Source organism: Vanessa atalanta, chromosome 9 (assembly GCF_905147765.1).
Source record: "Vanessa atalanta chromosome 9, ilVanAtal1.2, whole genome shotgun sequence".
NCBI classification, from domain to species: domain Eukaryota; kingdom Metazoa; phylum Arthropoda; class Insecta; order Lepidoptera; family Nymphalidae; genus Vanessa; species Vanessa atalanta.
The window spans coordinates 9,075,474-9,096,338 of NC_061879.1; the positions used below are offsets into that span (position 1 = coordinate 9,075,474).

Here is a 20,865-nt window from a genome sequence, read left to right on the forward strand (position 1 = left end):
TTCAAAAGTCCTATGTTATTATTGTAATATAGCTCAAAGATAAGTTTAGATTTTTGTGTTGCTATTGTTAATTAGTTTGTGGAAACACGAATTATTTCATTTTCACGTGTTCAGTATGTATATTTATACATAAACACGCGCTGGTGAAGAAAAATTTTATACAGAAACTAACCTGCTTCTAGAAATCCTCATTGGAGCAGCGACTGTAATAAATTCCAAGCCTTCTTCGCAGAGCCAAAATTATCCACTTATTGGAGCAAAGGGAACTTAATGAAATTAAGCAGGTCTAATAAGACTAGTATTGTTCAGTTATAGCGTACTTCATTTGTTTTAATCCTTCATTTAATGCTCAACGACAAAAGAAACATCGTGAGGTAACCTGCATTTATCGTATAAAGTACCATCAAACATAAATCCAACAACACGCAATAGAATATATGTACGGATATTATGAGCTCCAAACCTTCTCCTGAAGAGTAGAGAAAAGAATAATTCTAGACTGTTCTCCTTAAATGATAAGAGTTCTTTCCACAACAGTTGGACATTTACGCGCTTTACTGTAATTACTTAATCCATTGTAACGATTGTCACTAAAGTCTTTTGTAAAATGTTTACTAGTTTTTAAAGTAGTGTGGTACTAAATTCCGTAGACGAACGCATTATTAAATTAAATACATTAACTTGAAGCATGTTTTATTAATACGTATGTAACCTATATACGGCGAAATTGACGGAAAATCGATATTGACCAGTGGCTACACAATATAACGTACCTATGTGATTATTATTCTTTGTCGTTTAGTAAAATTATTTTGAATAGAAACTAAGGTTGTTTGAGTGTAATTAAAGAATTTCATATTTGTTCGGAGGTGGAGAGACATCTGAATCTGTTTCATTTCATTCTGTTATGACAAATGAATGTGGCTCCATTATTTATTCTTTTTTCAAACTTGGAACGTTTTTAAAAAAAACTAAGTAATTAAACGTTGTTTGTTTTTTATGTCTTCTAAATTTAAATTATAAGTATATTACTTAATACGAAACAATATGATACTATCTTGTAAATTTATTAAATATATATTTTACCGAGGCACGATGAAGCACAGCAGTATACCTACACACTTCCATCTTCTAAATTTTGACGACCTCCGTGGTCGAGTAGTGTGTACACTGGTTTTCATGGGTACACCACTCCGAGGTCCCGGCTGAATCGATGTAGAAAAAGTTCATTAGTTTTCTATGTTATCTTAGGTCTGGGTGTTTGTGGTACCGTCCTTACTTTTGATTATCCATAACACAAGTTATTTAGCTACTTACATTGGATCAGAGTAATGTATGTGATGCTGTCCAATATTTAAAATTTTTCACTGGCTTGACTTGTGGTTTGAACTCAGGATCTGATCTGACTTTATATCTATCCACTAAACCAACGAAGCAACCAAGTATTTTATACTAATATATTCAATGAAAAACACAAAAAGCATTATGATATGAAACTTCATTATACAAAACAGGGTATTTGTAATCCTACCCAATATGGGATTAAGTTCATCTGCTGCATACCTATACTACAAAGAGATTAATAACACATCATTTATATTTAAGAATTAAGAAAGCTAGAATCGAAAATACTAAATTTATGATACACGATCAGGTTTCAACAGCCGTGTTACAAATAGTAATGAATCAAAGCTGTGAAGAAATCGGTCACAATTGACATCCATAATGATATATACAGGTCACATATATTTAAGATAATTAGATTTCATTATTTGTAAACACAAAAAATATAAATGCAACAGTTTATATATTTAGATGTGTTACTTGATCAAACTAAAACACGAACGGATTATGAACGGATGAAATGTATTACATAAATCACTTACGATGAGAAATAAAATACTTTCAGACCTATCAAAGCAGGATAGTTAAAAGTACTTATTTATAATATACGTCTAAAAACAACTCTCTGAATTTATTAATCCTATATATTTTACCACGTGTGTTCTATTCATTCGCGTTAAACTTAAATTATACGTGTATACTTCAAACAGCTATCCGTATTGGTTGACGTTTATTGTTACTCCTTCGCTCCTACGGGTCGTAGCCTGAAGTTATATATAGGGTCTATAATCATCATCAATAAAGTGACTATCTTAAAGTAAAATATAATTAAATTGGAACGGATCAATGAAATCGGTAATTCTGAGATTAGCGTATTGCTCACAAATAGTAACTATATAAAGTTTTAAGTCACCAGCAGTCGCGATTTATTCAGGAGTGCCTCAAGTATCACGTTTAGATCGTCTATTTTTTATTCTTTTTACTATCAACCATTAATTAAATTAAAAAATATATATGACTAATTTTTTTGGTGCAGCTTTCTTTGTTTACGAATACTTGAAGCTCCAAAATAATCTGGATACCATAACTGATTAGGGCTTTTAAAGACTGTTTAAAGTTCAACGAAATTAATTATAAATAGTAATCAAATTAAAGTGGATCGTAAAGACTGGGTGAAAGATTTATATTTAGAGATTTTATCAATATATAAAAAGCATTATGATATAACCATAAAAAAAACTAATAAGGTTTTGTACAAACAAACCAATAACAAGGAATTCAACCTAATCCGCAAAATATTCTCAATTTATACTGCATTCTTGTCAATAATCAACGTATGAAGCATAATTTTCGTCTAAAGGTATATAAAAAATATATCGGTATTACAATCACTTTAACATGTATAGTGAAAATTGATAATAATCATGCATCTAAATTTTCAGTGATAGAAATTTTAAGGCTCAAGTTTTACCATTTAATATAAAACTGGTTAGTTTTGTTGTTTCTCTAAGATAGTGAATGACTTTTTTGTATTTTATGTCGCGATCGTTCATCTACTTTCATGTTAGAAATAGATGAACATAGTCTCAAAAAATATTTCGTATTTAAAATAACACTAAATTAGAACAAAGGATAATTTAGAATAATTTACATAAAGAAATCGCAAATAAAAAATCTGATCAATACTTTATATATTTTAACGATATACATTCCTACCGATAATACCATTCTTTATAAAATAATAAACTCTACCGGGATGACCTCGCAGTTAACGTTATGTTAATAGAGAACCGTGACCAAAAGAAACAAAGTTTATTATATGTTGGTTCTAGGGTCAAAGCGACATCGTGCCGCGACCATTGCACTACCTCCCGCTGTTCAAACCTGCAGAAACCTCCAATCATAGAAACTTCATAGAATCGACAATGATAAATTCTCCGATCATAGAAACTATGGTCAAAGGAAATAAATGGTGCCTCACAATGTCTGTAGCACCTTGTTAGTTTGTAACTCGCGTTATGGTGTTGCAGATTACACTTTTGTACCATGACAGACAGTTGGTGTGATTTGCAATTGTAGTCCGAGATCGATTATATATCAAATGGGTTATGAACGTTTTGACAACTGAATGTAAAGTTTAATAGAAAATTATTTATATCAAGAAACAAAATATAACTAGCCGACTGACAACATTGTTGTTCAAATACAAATTATTCCAAACACGCGATTAACATCGATCGTCTAAAGATTACAAATTATTATCAATCTATGAATAAGGGGTATTATACGATTTTGGCGCTTGAGGCGCTTAAAAAAAAACTGTTACAATGCCCAATTACAAGAATACACCAACAGCTGTTCTTGCCTGTTTAAACAACAGTCTATGATTTAAGAGTCATGTTTGGTCCAGGACGTCAGGATAATAATTCCTTAATTACGTTCCCTTGGTTTTCCGAATGATCGAATGGCAGTAATTGCTTTTATGTCGGACCTAAGCGGGTTTAATTGGCACTCTTGCTGGAATGCACGTTCATAATTTAACAGACCACGATATTTTGATGGTATTACGATATGAAAACGTTTAAATTTAAATTACAATATCATACAGAAAATTGATAATTTTATGTCTTTGCCAAATTCTTAATTGTATTTTAATTAAAAACGAATAATAATAATTTTGTTATTGTAAAAATATTCAGATTTCGTCATTTGATAAAAGTTCATAATCAGCTGTCTCGTTTATCAAGATATCGATTTGTGCGTATATATAAATTTAGTCTAAGCGCTACACGCAAGAAGATTAAGTGAATTGAACGAGTTTTGCATCATAGAAAATATTTAGCTGGCGCCAAGCCGGCCAATTGTTATGAGAGCTTGGATCGTAATAAATAACGCCGCGGGATCCCTCAATATTCGTCATGCTATCGATGTCACGAATCTAGATTCAGATTATGGTTATCACGTTTTATTTACACATGCATATTTTTACATAATATAAATGAATTATAAATTGCGAATTGATTTATTAATATTACTTCTTTAGTACTAATCGGTATTTACCACGTTGTTTGAAAACTCACAGTAACTGCTGGTATAAAAATATCTAATATAAAATGATATTGATATAAATGTAAAGTCCACTTAGAATACCAGGAGAGCAGCCTGGTAAGGAGATGGTTTGACGCTTGCTCCATCGGCTTGTTAGATACATATGTAGCAGATCTGCACCCGACACATACAGAATAATTATATCGCCGAGCACGAAATGAATAATTATAAAACAAAATAAATACATAAAAACTCAGTAAAGCTGTTTTTTTTTAATCAATCGATAATTTGAAAATCTTTTGTATTTGATATAAGATACATTAAAATACATTACATTACATTAGCAGCCCGTTAATGTCCCACTGCTGGAATAAAGGCCTCCTCTCCCTTTGAGGAGAAGGTTTGGAGCATATTCCACCACGCTGCTCCAATGCGGGTTGGCGGAATACACATGTGGCTGAATTTCGTTGAAATTAGACACATGCAGGTTTCCTCACGATGTTTTCCTTCACCGCCGAGCACGAGATCAATTATAAACACAAATTAAGCACATGAAATTTCAGTGGTGCCTGCCTGGGCTTGAACCCGAAATCATCGGTTAAGATGCACGCGTTCTAACCACTGGGCCATGCTCGGCTCGTTTAAATATATTTGATTAAAATTAAATTAACTAATTAAGTTACAACGATTTTTAAAGCGTTATTTTACAAGATATGTTATTTTATAAATACTGTTGTTATTATTTAGATGTCAAGTTGTAAAGTAATTTACTTTACGTAAACATAAATTGAAAACATTACAATTTAGATTACGTAATATAATTTCAGCAACTAGTGACGCTGGCTGATAAGTGTGCTAGAAGGGTACTTTCCAACTTGGCATTCTAGTGCCAGTGAACTTGTTACTTACACAACTGCGGGGAGGGAGATAAGAGCTGCGGATTTACCATCTGGATATTATGTTCAGCGCCTTCGGCATAGATCACGTTTGTTATCATAGATAACTATACTATACGAGACGTTTTCACATGGCTCGCATGGACGGATGGAATGTTTTAAGTATTTGCTCGCATCCATGATATAATCGCGAAATTTTTGGTTCTAATCCTAGTCCATAAAATATAATTTGCAAAAGTTAACACTAGTACTTTGTCGAGACGTAGACTATATATAAATTAATATATACTTTAATGAAAATAATAAATTTGATTCTTCATATTTTTAATATTAGAATATTTGACCTTTTGGTTTTATTATACTTACAAAAATATCGCAAGCAATATCTTGTTACCAATATGTTACCCCAGTTAAGTTAGTTGAAGTAAAGCAAAATCTGAAGATATTAATAACGCCCTGTCTATTATGTGGGTATAATCTAATGCCCACTTCGTGCTATACTTTACGAAATCAACGTCAACCCATACCAGCCTCGCTTCAATGAGCTATTGCACGTTTATATGTTAAACCGATACCCGAGGTGTCAGGAGAACTCGTGACAGGGTTACCCAACCTTTGGCCCGGAAAATGTGCAAGCGGTAGTACCGATTTAATTTTCACTTCGTACCTCATGGTTTTAGATTTGCGCCGCTTATTCACGCGAAACGGTTGTCAGTTAAAATTCATATCAGTTTTATTGTTGGCAAATTGTAACTATCTAGTATTGTATGGTAATATTGTTGCAGAATATTGCAATTTTAACACGAGGAAATTATGTTATTGGTGCAAAGTGTTACATGGAATATTTTTCCGATAAAAAACATTACAATACGGATAAATATTAATTGTATAATATTTATTCGATTTATTAGGTGTTATATAATTATATTATAAAATCTGTTTTATTTGCTTATCGCTTGATGAAAATACTCAATAGACTGACGATTGAAATGATTTAAGCTTTACTAATTATAATGGATATAATAACATAAACTAAGACGAAAATATAACAATTTAATGATTACTAGGTTCTGAATTTATTTTCGTATAAAATAGGCATTTCGATATGATATTACATGACTCATACTGCGTAGAATCCGAGAATGATTTACGGTCAAACACTTTTCCTTTCTTCCTGTCAATTATTATTAATATCTTGTTAGTAAATAGAATCAAGGTAGTTTGCATATCATAAAGATAATTCAATGGAGATGTTCTGTACATTTTTAAATTGATTTAAATATTTATGCGAATGAGTATCTTATTCAGTATTGTTTAATTATAATCGATAAAAAATCAAAGGACGTGTATGGATTTCACGTGGATTTTAAATATTTTTATAGTAAATGTGACATTTCTGGTTTTAATTGCTTCTGAAAATAAGGTTTACTATATGAACTTGACTAATTAATATCTATAACATATATTGATATTATTATTATTAAATTAAATTCATGAATGTGAATTCCTTAAAAATAATATAATTTTTGTATGTTCATAGTTTTAAACAAAATAGCTACTAATATACTACAAAAAAAAAAAACATTCAATTAATTCGTTTAATACGCACAAACTTCATTAGTAGAAATAAGCGAATTATCAGACGAAATTGAATTTAAAGCAAATTATTACAAAGCCATAAAGTGGACGCTTCCTGGTCGTAACAGAAGCTATTTCATAATAATTTACCTTTTCGCAACTTGGATTTGTGGTATGCCACGATATGAACAAATTGCAATACACTCTGGTGGGTGTTTTTATGTGTAACATTATGTAATAACTTACTAATCTAGTCTAGTACTAAAATCTATAGTAATTATAAAATATAATATTAACTATGATTGTTTTTATGTGATGTTATAGTGGTTCTTTATAAATAAGCGAAGCGTTCTAGATAAAAAAGAATTGTACTGTAAATAATTATACAATTATTTACTAATAACAATAGAAATTATCTTCAAATAAAATTAGATTAATAAGTTTTTTTTTTTTTTGAACCAACGGATTATAAGATTTTATTGATATAAATAGATCTTTTTCAATAAAATTCGATTTTGTTAAATATTAAAGTTAAGCCTATTTCGAAAATTCGACATAGGGATTAATCGTAATCGTATTCATATACCAATAAATATATCAGTAGATAAGGAACTTATATAACTAGAAACTATATATCACCAAGATATGGTTGAATATTAACAACAAAAAAAAAGTGTTTAAAACGTACAATACAAAATTCAATTAGAAAAGCTCTTTGTTCCACAGGGCGTCTTAAATTAATAAAATTTATAAAATCTTTGAAAAAACGTCGCATAAAATTAACATAAGTAATGCCGTTACATTCTCCGAACAAGTATTCTAGCAAATTGATTTTATACGCCGAAAAAAAAATTGTTAAACAAATATTATTTAAACGAAAAATTCTGATGAGTAATACTTAGTTAATATTTTAAAGTAACATTTTCCGATCGAATAATTGTATCTATAAATATCAACGCACTGATTGAACCAATTAACATAATGACATGACATTTAAACATATATAATACGTGTACATAGTAGGAAAATTTTCAATTTTAATATTATCTATAAAATATGGCGGAAAACAATGTTTTTGATGACATTATCGTTTCTTAAAATAAGCGTAAATCGCTTGCACTTGTACCTGTAGGCGGGCAGGACAATAGCCAAACGGTTCAAAGATCAACCTGCGACACGATTATAATCTACCCCTTAACTTTAGACATTACACTTATGTTCAGAAATAGCGATTGCAATGATAATCTTATTGAATTAAAATCATATTTTAATACGGTAATTCGTTATACTATTTTCATACGAAAGAACTCAAGTGCTGCTTGCATGCCCGAGGCAACATCAAAAACTTCTTTACTACTAAGACTAATTCTAATATTTCCATTCATAGATATTTTATTTTTATAGAAGATTAAACGCATATTCGATTAGAAACCTAATAATAGACTTACCTTTATAGTATTTGAACAGACCAACGAAAGCTCATAAACTTGTGTTTTTAAGTAAATAGTGAATCGTAAAACCAGATAGTGTCATGTCTTTACTTTTATTCGCTCTCTTGCCGCCCGGATTAGGACTATCTTGTAACAAAATATTTGTTGACATCACACATTTGATGGCCTTAAATACTTTAATACTTAGAACATACCACATCAGGTGGATCGTGGGTAACATTTCATTATTTTATTGACAGATATCCTCGAGCAATACAAGAAGGTTTAACTTGAGACTTATTAGGAGTAGTTTTCTTTCTACATTCTTACAAAATAAAATATTATAACTAACGTACATTATACACTTTAAAATATAAGTAAGTGTAAAATATATTGTAAAAAAAAAGCTATTAATATTGCAATGTTCGTTTTTTGTTTACTGGCGTCTGATTGCTGAATTATATAATAATATTAGGTAGTATGTAACAGTTTTACTGCTGCGGAATTGACGTCCTCTTAAATTGGTGGCGATGTGTGTAGATTTTCACCTGAACTCTTCTATGTGGAGGTTTATTAGCAATGTTTTTCTTTACTAGTGAGGAATGAATGATTTTTGAATCAGTTCCACATTTCGAATGACCATTGATCAATGGTCAACTGATCAAGCATTGAATTTCTTTCATTTTAATAATCTGGTTTTTTACAGGATGACGTTCGCAGCGGCGCTGGTGTTGCTCGCGTTGTGTGCAGCGGCGCGTGGCGGCGACCCGGTGTTCGATCCGAGCACGCTGATGCGTCTAGTGCTCGTACCGGCGGACGCGGCTGTCGGCTCCGTCATCTACCGCGTCCGTGCTTCCGACCCAGATTTCGATTATCCGTTGCATTTTGAACTTATTGGTATGTATTAAGTTATGAATATATTTAAACGTGATAAATGTTTTAGAAGCTCAGACTCTTTTTGATCTGTAATCAGTAGTTTTGTAACAGACAAATGGACTTACAAAAAAAAAAAACAGTTAAGTTATTTTGACGGCTTTGAATTGTTTCATAAATGTATTTCCTAGTTATAATATATATAATAAAATTACTCTTACTATCTATAATCAGATATACGAGAGTATTACAATGTCAAATTGTAAACAGCCTACTCAAAATCAAATATATTTTATTAAAGTAGGCTTTTACAAGCACTTTTGTATCGTCATTTGACAAACTATATTAAGTGAAGCTACCACTGGCTCGGAATGCAAATTCTACCGAAGAACTGGCAACAAACAAAAGCAGTAGTTACTCTTTTTCTACATTTAAAAATACAAAGTCATGTTATTTCAATATATAATATTATACATTCTACCTGGAAGTCAACAATTGTATATTATATACAGGTTATAAGTTTATTTTTCATTGTACTCTATTTACGCAGGGCAAATGGGACGTCTAGATATTGGCATCGAGTCACTTCCATGCACGCGATACAACTCAGTCTGCCAAGCAAATGTAATATTACTTCGGAGGCTGGAACCCGGTCGATACGTGGACTTCAGGCTGTCAGCCCGCAACACCAGAGGGAGGAGTGCTCGCATTGCCTGTTCTATTACTGGCACCAATGCCACCACTCCACGAGATACCATATTTCCTCACCAACCGGCGATTATATTAGTACCTGAGGTATAATTAAAACGTTTATTGTCTATTCGTACAAAAAGTAAAGTAACATTCTGTAAATGAAAATGGACAAAGGTCTTCTCTACTTTTAAGGAAGAGTTTGGAAATTTAGTGCTTATTCCACTACGCTGCTCCTATGGGATTTAGTGGATACAGATGTGGTAGATTTACATCCGACACATGCAGTTTTCCTCATGATATTTTCCTTTACCAAAAGCACCAAGCACAAGCTAAATTTAATTGAATACAATATTAATTAGGAACATGAAAATTCTGAGTTTTCGTGGGTTTGAACCTACAATCATCGATTGAGAATCTTATGTTCTAACCCTAGCCTACCTTGGCTTGTTGACTATTATAAGCTATTAAAACAGAACATGACAATTCGCTTAATCGCAATAGCACAGCAAGAGTAATCATCATTGTAACTTCACTTACTTTTAACTTAAATATTAATGACTTAATTGTAGTAGATAGCGATCTCTGTGTAAAAAATGGCAATATATCTATACTTCAAAATATGGGTGTCATCATATGACGCCGCACCGGGCGCCTGCGGCGTGAAGTACCGTGATTGATGATGATTACGTACACCCTCGCTTCCTCGCGGAAACGAAACGGAGATTAACTGTTATGTTATTAAATCGTACTTGACCTTTTAAAACGATATAAATAAATTGTACCTAATTGATCGCACATAAAAAGACAATATTAAAAATGGCCTCCCTATTCACGTTTGAATTAATTATTTTATAATGTTAATCGATAAAACATCACTATTGTTACAGGATGCGAAACGTGGAACGGATCTAGAAATAGTAATCGCCAGAAAAAATCCACTGTCACCGAAGCCGTTGGAGTTAGAACTTTGGGTATGTTTTATTCATTTAAATGATACGAGGTGATGATTGGATGTTCCCGAACCGCGGCGTGTCAGCACGCATTTCGCTTCAACCACATAATGAAGTTTCGCTGCCACCGCTAATCGGGCTCATTTTCACAGTGATATCGCGTTGACGGAATTTCACCATAATTCATTTACCATTTCATTTTGAGTGAAAATTCATTTTAAGCACAATCTTCCCTAACAACCTATTATGTTTATGGTTTAAGCAGAATATTAAAATTTCTTGATACTTATCAAGTACCACTTTATATTAGGGTAGGGTATATAAGGATGTTAAACGATACATTTAGAAATTTCTTTGATCAGAATTTCTCGGTAGTATGATATTACACAATTACCGAGCATTAGGATGTCTTCAGGCGTGTTAAATTTCTCACTATCCGTGGTAAATGGGCGGCACCCATGCCTTGAGGTTCGTAATATTCTATTGAGAAACAGAAGGCAATCTTAAAGAATATATAATTTAGCATAGAATAATCACATCGTTAAATTAGATGAAGTATTTCTTTAGCTATGAAGTGACACTACTCACATTAAATGCTATGTGCATTTATACACGTATATTATGATTAGCAGAATGACTAACGATTATAAGTAGCTGTAATGTAAAACTTTTAAATATTTTGAGACAGACTGCACAAAATTATTTATAAAAATAAATATGACGTATTTATAATACATTAAAAATCTTTGTTTATAAATATATATTGTTACCAGAAATCTATAACATTATTATAGGATATTTAAGCACAAAGTATTATTGGTACCGTGTTCCGGAGATGTTATCGTACCGTACTTTATTTACCGGTTCTATTGAAAGTGCTCTGTGGAAAAACGCTTCTAATCGTCCATTAAACGCTATAATGACGGGAACGTGTCTTTACACGCACTGTAATTTAAAAGCGAGCTCTACGTGATGAAATTAACTGTTATATATAGAATTTCGCTTATTTGTATTTCGTAGCTCTACACGCTCGTATCTTATTTCAAATATTATTTTAATTTACTCAGAGCTTTAGTATATATTTTTTCTCGCATAAAAAAATAACAGAAGAAGATGAATAAATATTTCTCGAATATTTGAAAAAAGAACACATTGCGCCTTTTTTCGGTATCTTCATAAAGGTTGATTAAAAACTATTTTTAACTTGACATTTTTTTCTTTGTGCAGGGTTCCCCGCTTTTTGCAATAAGACAGCGCCGAGTATCTACAGAGAATACGGAGGGCACGATATTCCTTGTCGGTCCATTGGATTTTGAAGCTCAGTCCATGTATCATTTGACATTATTAGCTGTGGTAAGTGTGATTGCTGTTTGCGTAATATTAATAGGTTACAGTTCTACTTTTTAATTTAAAAATAATGTATGACCTTTTGTAAGCTTCAAATTTACTTTCTAACCTAACGTAACCTAAAATACAACAAACGAATATTTTGGTATTTAAAACTTATAAAAAAGATTGATATATTTTGTTTTCATTAAGAATTAATCAAAAATTTTCAACGTATAATTTTATTACAAATACGATTCTCTTACAGGACCCTTACGTAGAACTGGGTAAGGACACCCGAAATATAGCTGGGATAGAAGTGGTAGTGGTCGTTCAAGATGTTCAAGACATGCCACCTGTGTTCACATCAGCACCTCCTATTACTCACCTTCCACGCCAAGTGGTGCCTGGTGACATGATAGTGAAGGTCCGAGCTGAAGACGGAGATAAAGGAGCACCAAGGCAGATACGCTACGGACTCGTGTCCGAGGGAAACCCGTTCACGCCATTTTTCAACATTAATGAAACTTCAGGTAAGTTGCAACACTGACTTAATAATGTTGTTGCTAAAGCAATAAAACATAAAAGTTTAACAATTCCATTCTTTAATTTGCTCGGAGTAAATGGATTTATATAACACTTTGAGTAACATTAGACTATAGCTAAATTATTGTCACTCGGTGGTAGGGCTTTGTGCAAGCCCGTCTGGGTAGGTACCACCCACTCATCAGATATTCTACCACCAAATAACAGTACACTGTATTGTTATGTTCCGGTTAGAAGGGTGAGTAAGCTATTATAACCACAAGCACAAGGGACATAACATCTTAGTTTCCAAGTTTGGTGGCGCATACTTTATGTAAGGAATGGTTAATATTTCTTACAGCGCCTTTATCTATGGGCGGTGGTGACCACTTACCATCAGGTGGCCCATATGCTCGTCCGCCAACCAATGCCATAAAAAATATAAAAAATACAACGTCTACGTTCAGAGTGGCAAAGTGTTAAATTTTTAAAATGGATTAAAATATCATGAAAATTAATTAAATCTAGCAGCCCGTGTTACTGAGAAAACGTACATAGGACTTTGGAATATTTAAATTCAAAATTTTGACAACATTCTTTGTAATAATTGTGCGTAATATATATGTTACCATGAAATTGTAAATACCGTTAGATCATCTATCTCGCGAGATTGTAAACTATCGAAATATTATATATCGTGAACCGTAAATCACTTCTTACAATTTAGCATATTATTTTTCGGTAATTTATAATCAATCGAAGTAAATTTCAGTAAAATATATAAACCTTAACCTAACCTATCCGAAATATCATGAACTATCTAAATTGTATATGTTTTATTTTAAGTTGAATAACGGTTTACAAGCTATCGTCGGTTTACAATTGCGCGAGATAGATTAAAATCTAACCGCTCTTAGAATTTTACTGTGATATATTAACGGGAATAAGTTGTATTTTACTTTTATGCACCGATAGTAATTTCCATCACGATTTATTTTCGTTGGTCTCTATTTTATATAAGATCTTATTATTTGTATTATTATGTAAGTTAAATCCTTTCCCCCTATATTCAAGTACACAATTTGTGCGTTTTACATGTAAGTCATCGATAACATGTATTTAAATTTAATATTGTATAAGTCGAAAGTTTCATGTAAAATGCATTACCAGTACATACTTATTGCAAATCGGATCGAGGTTGTATTTGAAATTCAGGAGCTAACTTATCAGATCTCGACCACGCATTGTGTGATCGTGTCGCCGCCCTAAATCTTTTAAGCTCGCAGCTACTGAGGAGGTGTTATAATTCCGTCGAGATAGCTTGAATTATTTTTATTTGCTTCCATGCGACATATCGTATGAAAGCTCACATGCGAAAGAAATGTCTCGGTCACAATTTACTATATCAATTTTTGTAATATAATTTTCTGAAAAACAAATAATTGGTTATCCTCCTTAGGAATGCTTTTGGTGGGTAGGCTTTAAACAATAACGTGGGTTGACAAAAAATCTATAGAAACGCATCAGTTAAGGCCGTCCATCCACTGTCTTGGAACAGGTCTGTTTAATATATAAAGCGAAATATTAAAAAGAAAACCTTTAAAATTTAATTTCCTAATATTATTTTTATGGGACTATCTTCTAGAAATACCATAATAGATAGATATGTTAGTTCAGTGATTATACTATATACAGGTCAGAGCCCCTTTGTTGTATTGATTTTAAAATAGCCGTTGCAGGGGTCATAATCAAAATATCTCACGACAGCCGTCTTCGTGCGAAAACCTTGCGTGTCTCAAGTGGCATTTATGTTTATGAGTTTTATGTAAATCTGGATCACATTTATATGTAAATATAGTGTATGATCTTTGTATTTCACGCTTACTATCGTGGAATGACCAAAAATAATTAACTTATTAAGGTCACTCAAAAAATTGGCTGGTTAATATTTTATTATGTCACATTCAAAACCTTATTTATTTTAAAATATTATACAAAAAATAATATGTGTTTATATTAACGTATGTTGGTTTGATCAATGGAATTTGATGTTACATGACCGTACATATATAACTTAGCACATATATAAAGCAATATTGTATGTATTTAATCATGCAGTAGTTTATACGATCCACTTTATTGTAACTAACCATACGGTTCAACTGATCGCCATGACAATCTACGTACACATACATACACATATATACACAGACAGACATAACGTCTACCGGGATTTACTAGAGAGTAATATAAAATGTAACAAAACTTAACTAATAGTAAGGTAGCTGAACTTTAAATTGAAAGTTTAATTAAAAGTTTTAATAATGACCAGTAGTGTAATTTGATTCGAAAATTATTTTTTTGGACATGAATTGATAATTTTGGTGAAATGTTAATGTGTTAGGTAGAGTTTTTACAATTAAGATCGAGATTCAGCAAAATCGCATCTATTAATATTGGATTTGATTTTTTTTGTTATGATATAGATAGGCAGATGGACAAATGCTAGCCATAAATATTGCTCTTTGGCGGTAGAATATAGGATAAGACAGTGGGTGGCACAAAGGTCTACCACCGAGTAAATAATGAAACATAATATAATTGTCCGTCAGAAAAATCCCTGTCTGAGAAAACGGCTGGAATTCCAAATCAAAAAAAAGGAAATGAGAGTTTATCTCCCAACACTTTTCCATTGCAGATTAGCTGTGAAAAAGCGCGGTAACGATAACAAATTATAAAATACGAATAAAGCACAAACGCGCTCAAATTATAAACAGTATTCCTCCACAATTCAAAAATATTAATAATTTAAATTTGTCTTTCTTTACATGTGTGTACATTTATATGTACACACATGTAAAGAAAGAATACATACTTCTGAGTAAAGTAGTCTGAGAGAAAATTATACATACTTCTGAGTTATCTCAGAAGTATGTATAATTCTTTGTGTATTTTAGAATCCATTTGATATTTTACAACGGACAGTCAAATAACTCAAATATCTATTAACGAGAAATAATCAATATTCAACGATTAATACTAAAATAACATTAAACTTAACATTATCCCTGATGAAATATATTTCGACGGATGTATTTGATAATACATATTTAGCTAAGAAGACGAACATATGCCCATCGCACATATCAGTCTAGTTTAGCATGTCGAAAGCCACAACTTATGAAAGTCCATTAGAATAAATTGAATCCTTAACGTTTATTCTAAAGGTAATGGATTACCACATTTCAGTCCTACGAGACTTCGATTTGCATTCAAAGTGTGTATAAATAAACTTAGAATCATTTAATCATGAATCACAACCACGCTATTTAAAGACATAATAGTTGTAAGTAGGCTTGTTACGGATGTATATCATATGCATATTAAAATAATACAAATTAACTTATTTTCTATTTGGTACGGTTTAACTTAGGCCTGTATGGGCAGGTACTATTTTCAATTAGTAGTACCGTGTTCCGGCAAATGTTTGTATTTAAATTGTATGCGAGCCAGTGTAGTTACAGGCACAAGGGTCATAGAATCTTAGTTATCATGGTTGGCGGCGCTTTGGCGGTGTAACGATTTCTTAAGAATTCTTATAGTCCAAATGCTTAAGGGGTGGTGATCGATTTTAGTTATTTCAAGTTACCCCATTGCCTTTCTTTAATTAGAAAAACCGCTTGTCTTTGTTCGAATCATAATTATTTCGACCTATAAATTAATCTTTATTATCAATATAATGTATTATTTATAAGATTCACAATCGATAAACAAACAAGACCTGATAATGCCTTAAATCAGTAAACGTTTCAATTACTTTCGTTTTATATATAAAAATAATCATAAAGTGTAGACTGTTTGCATTTTTCCCTTGAAGTTATTACGCCGCTTAGAATAGTAACTAATATCAAAGGTCGACGCCCTCCCTTCGAACGTTCCTATTTCAATATTATATCGCTATGACATAGTTCATATAAATTCATTAAATTTGATATCTTTGCTTAAATAGATGTAATGTTTAGTTTGTACATATGAATATTTAAACAACTTAGATATTCTATATTGCCGTCCTAGTTTACTATGACATTACCTTATTCCGCACGTGAAGATATTTATCCTTCAACAATAATGTCATTTCTAAATGAGTACTCCTTCCGTTCTAATTTCAAATACTAGGTCAATGTAGGCAAACAATTTTTATTTGATAAAATCAGTGCGGGTTCCGCAGGCTTCCGTAGGATATTCTTCTTCCTTATCAACCCCTGACTTTACTCGACTTGACCCGAGTTGAACCACATCGCGTGACCTATTTCATCCACTATTTTACACAAAATAACTTTAGTCATTTTAACGAAATTAAATCCAACTCTAGCCGCCAACTTTAACAATTAACCACTAAGCTTTGCTTATTTCCTGGTACAGACTGACAAACTCAATGAAAATTTAAAACGAATCGACACCAAAGTAAACCCTATTTTAAACTAGTAAGCACTAAAGTTAAATTAATTTATCAGCTTTTTAGCCTTCGGTAAATGTCAGATGGAATTATGAGGTTTTAAATTGAAAGCGCTTGATAACGAGTCTAGTACAATGTTTGTCTTGTGAAAGGACCTATTGAAGAAGTCTAACTAAAGATGTAACGTTCCGTTATTATTCATGTAAATACATACCGTATTATTTAACTGTTTAATGCTAATATGGCAAAAGTATGTAAGATCCAATAGTGGTTCGATTTACAAGTTCGGTAGTTTCGAGTCGAAGATCGTATTATCGAATGCCGTGCCTAGGATTTCGCCTAGCTTTGGTATAATACCTCATTAGACCATACCCGTGCTGTCGGTCTACGTTCCATTGTTTGTAAAGAGTATGCAGTATTTCATATTATGCCTAATTTTACATTGGTTTGCTTAGTTGAAATAAGCAAGTGTCCATGATTTTTTTAATTTTGAAAATATAATTGTTTAATCGTAGTAAATATTCTTTGTATAAAAACCTTTTCTAACTTTTAGTATTGTACTTTTTTAAAACTTAGACACGAGGAACATTTATTTACTTATTCTTAACTACATAGCTGAGCTCGCGACTTTGAAATTTTAATTTATGTTACGTAGTATTTAGACATTGCAGCGTGACTTTATTTTTATTTTATATATAATAATAATTCTAAAATGAAAAATTGTAAAAAATGTTATTTTCGTATATGTACCGTGTATACATACATATGCATTTAGTAAATAGCGGTTATTTTAATATAACAAACGGATACTCCAATTTTATGATATGTATAGATATAGATATAATTGTAAACTACACGGTCAAATATAGTATATATAGTATAAGTAAAACAAAATCAAAGTCACTTATTGATGCCAATGCCGGCAATACATTATTTCACTTGCATACCAAGTTTGCTATTGTAAACAATTCTGCTGTCTTTGCTTACTTTTCATAATAAAGAGGTACTTAGTTTGAATAGCGTTCCAGGAGACATGACAATACACACTCCAACTCCGACTTTAGACAACTGTGCCTCACAGATTCGCTTAGTACTACCGTTAAATGGTAATGATATAAAATAGACATACAAACGAAACATGAAACGTCTCTCGGCTAGTCTGCCGAAGCCGGAATGTTGAAGTATAATTCCTTAATTTATGCCTTATTTTGAAAAAAAAATACATAAAATTTAGTGATCGGAATATTTGAACCCGTATCGAGAATTTATTATAATGCTGTAATTTTTATTGCAATATATAAGGTATAAGTAAAAAAAAAAAATGCTGTTTGTACGAGTATATTCGGTTGTAATACTAGTATTAACCAGTTTATTGGTATAAAGAGGCCTAGTGCTTAATGAACGTGTTCATTACCTACAAAACGTAACCTGGAATAAGAAAAAAAATTCTTGCTTATTACTAGATACGACAGTTGTTGCGATGGCCAAACAATAAAAACGATACTGTGTATATTCGTATGAATAAAACACAATTGTCATATATTGAATGCTATTGTACTCTTCGATTTTCAAACGTAACTAATATAAACTATAATCTTTTTAGAAATCGCTCTGTAATAATGTATTTTTCGCTTGAACAGTTATTGGACAGATCGCATGTCAAAGACAAACTCCCGAACTTTTTCGAGGAAAACTGTTATTTTATTTCGTCGTAAGCGTTATTGGCAACTAAATAAATACAAGTTTCTCACTTGGAATGTTATTATTAAAAACACAAATAATATACGTGACAGACTTAAATGTTTACCAAAGTGACTTTCTGAATTCTTTGGTTGAATGAATTGGTTTAAATTTTGATAGGTATAAGTAGCTTACAGTACGATATACATCATAATATTAATTATATTTAGACGGCATACCAAAACAAAAAAAAATGCAGCGGATAGAACACTTGGGTCGCAGGATCAAATCAGGGCAAGTATAACTACTAAATATTATTGGAAAAAAATGGTTTATTATTTTTATGTTGATGTTGGCCTTTCTGCCTGTAGTTACACTGGCTTACTCATACTTCAAACCGGAATAAAAAAATACATAATATTACCGTCCAAAGTTCTACCACCAAGTAAATGTTATTCATCTCGTGCTCGGCAGTGCAGGAGAACATCTTGAGAAAACCTGCATATCTCGCATGAAATTTTGGCAAATTTATGTACCAATACACACAAAAGCGAAAGGGAATAAGTTCTTCTTCCAAACCTTCTTCTTAAAATAAAAAGAGGTTTTTACCGACCGCAACATGTCCGGACTATGTGATATTATAGACCAAATTCCTTGCTGCTTTCCTCGTATATCACAATTCAATGTTTTTTCTACTAAAAATCTTAATTGGAAATATAAAACAAGAATGTTTTGACAAGATCAGGCTATTTTAATAATAGAGAATTTCGTTGTAACTGTACGAGTGCTTATCTACCTACGTGAACTGTAATTAAATGTATCCTAGCAGACGTAGGTACTCAAACGTAATTTATATGATGAATGAAACAATAATGAATTGTCATTTTGAAAGAGCACTTGAAACATTTAATCGCTGCCAAGACTTTTGTATGCTAATTACTGTCACAGATTTTGTCTGTCTTCGATCTTGGTAACGAAATCTTTGATTATTTTATATGATTACATTGTTTTTGTAATACACAGCGTGGAGTGGCGTCCTATAACAGACAGATCTTATATAAATTTATTATTAAGTATGAGTAACATAGGCGTATTCAAAAATATCTAAATCTTCATTCAAGTAGGTTTTTACAAGCACTTTTGAATAGTCAATTAACAAACTATATTAAGTGAAACTACCATCGGTTCGGAGTGTAGATTCTAACGAGAAGAACCGGCAAGAAACTCAGTAGTTACTCTTTTCCAATATTTAAAATAAAAAGTTATGTTAGTCAAATACAATATATCCTGCGTGAACGTACTAGCTCAATGCTTTTTTATCATCTATATAATCTTGTGTTGAATAATGTGCTTTATTTATTTATTAATTACACGAGCTGTTTATTAAATATACGAGTCATGATGTAGTTTCACATCACGATGACTCATCATTGTACATCATGGATTCTTTTTTCAATTATTCGTGAGACTTAAGAATTATTTATGTGGCCTTATACAATCTGTCAAGCTAAAGAAAGAAAATTTATTCAAAGCTCCCTAACATGTCGCAAGAGTTAATAACATACATGCCTCATCAGCACCCCCCTAAATTAGAATTATATATTTAGAGCATAATATAAATGGAATTTTATTTAGTACTGACTTTTATATGATTTGATATTTTTTGTTCTGCCTCAAATAAATACGTGATAGAGGAGAAACAAATTAAACACTACGTCCTTACCATTTTTTTTTTTAAATTTGGAATGTCTATTATTCTACATTGTCTATAATTTAACATAAATTACTTCGAAAGACTACTACTTATGCAACAGACATTCCAATGCTATGATTTTCAACTGTTTTTGAATGTATAGCTTTTATTTAGAATTCGAATCGAACCTGCAACTTTAAAATGGCTAGGATTTCTTATACAGTTCTATTCAGATTCATACATCTTGAAGTATAAATTACCCAAAATCCTTACTTAATACGGCTTTATATCACGAACGCAGCAAATTTACGATTTCCACGTCCCTTTTTTAAATTAAGACGTGTTTTAAAGACAATTAAGATATTTCATGTAT

The 20,865-nt window shown here is 31.7% G+C and overlaps 1 protein-coding gene across 1 annotated transcript in view; it reads left to right on the top strand.

Annotated features, from left to right (window-relative positions):
* The window catches only part of LOC125066608 (cadherin-86C), a 101,449-nt gene that overhangs the window by 73,404 nt on the left and 7,180 nt on the right, over window positions 1-20,865 (top strand). The window contains exons 3-7 of the mRNA XM_047674740.1: window positions 9,003-9,193; window positions 9,720-9,964; window positions 10,750-10,833; window positions 12,040-12,165; window positions 12,407-12,671. Coding sequence (XP_047530696.1) covers window positions 9,004-9,193; window positions 9,720-9,964; window positions 10,750-10,833; window positions 12,040-12,165; window positions 12,407-12,671 — 910 coding nt within the window. The 5' untranslated portion in view covers window position 9,003. The remainder of the gene's footprint in view (window positions 1-9,002; window positions 9,194-9,719; window positions 9,965-10,749; window positions 10,834-12,039; window positions 12,166-12,406; window positions 12,672-20,865) is intronic.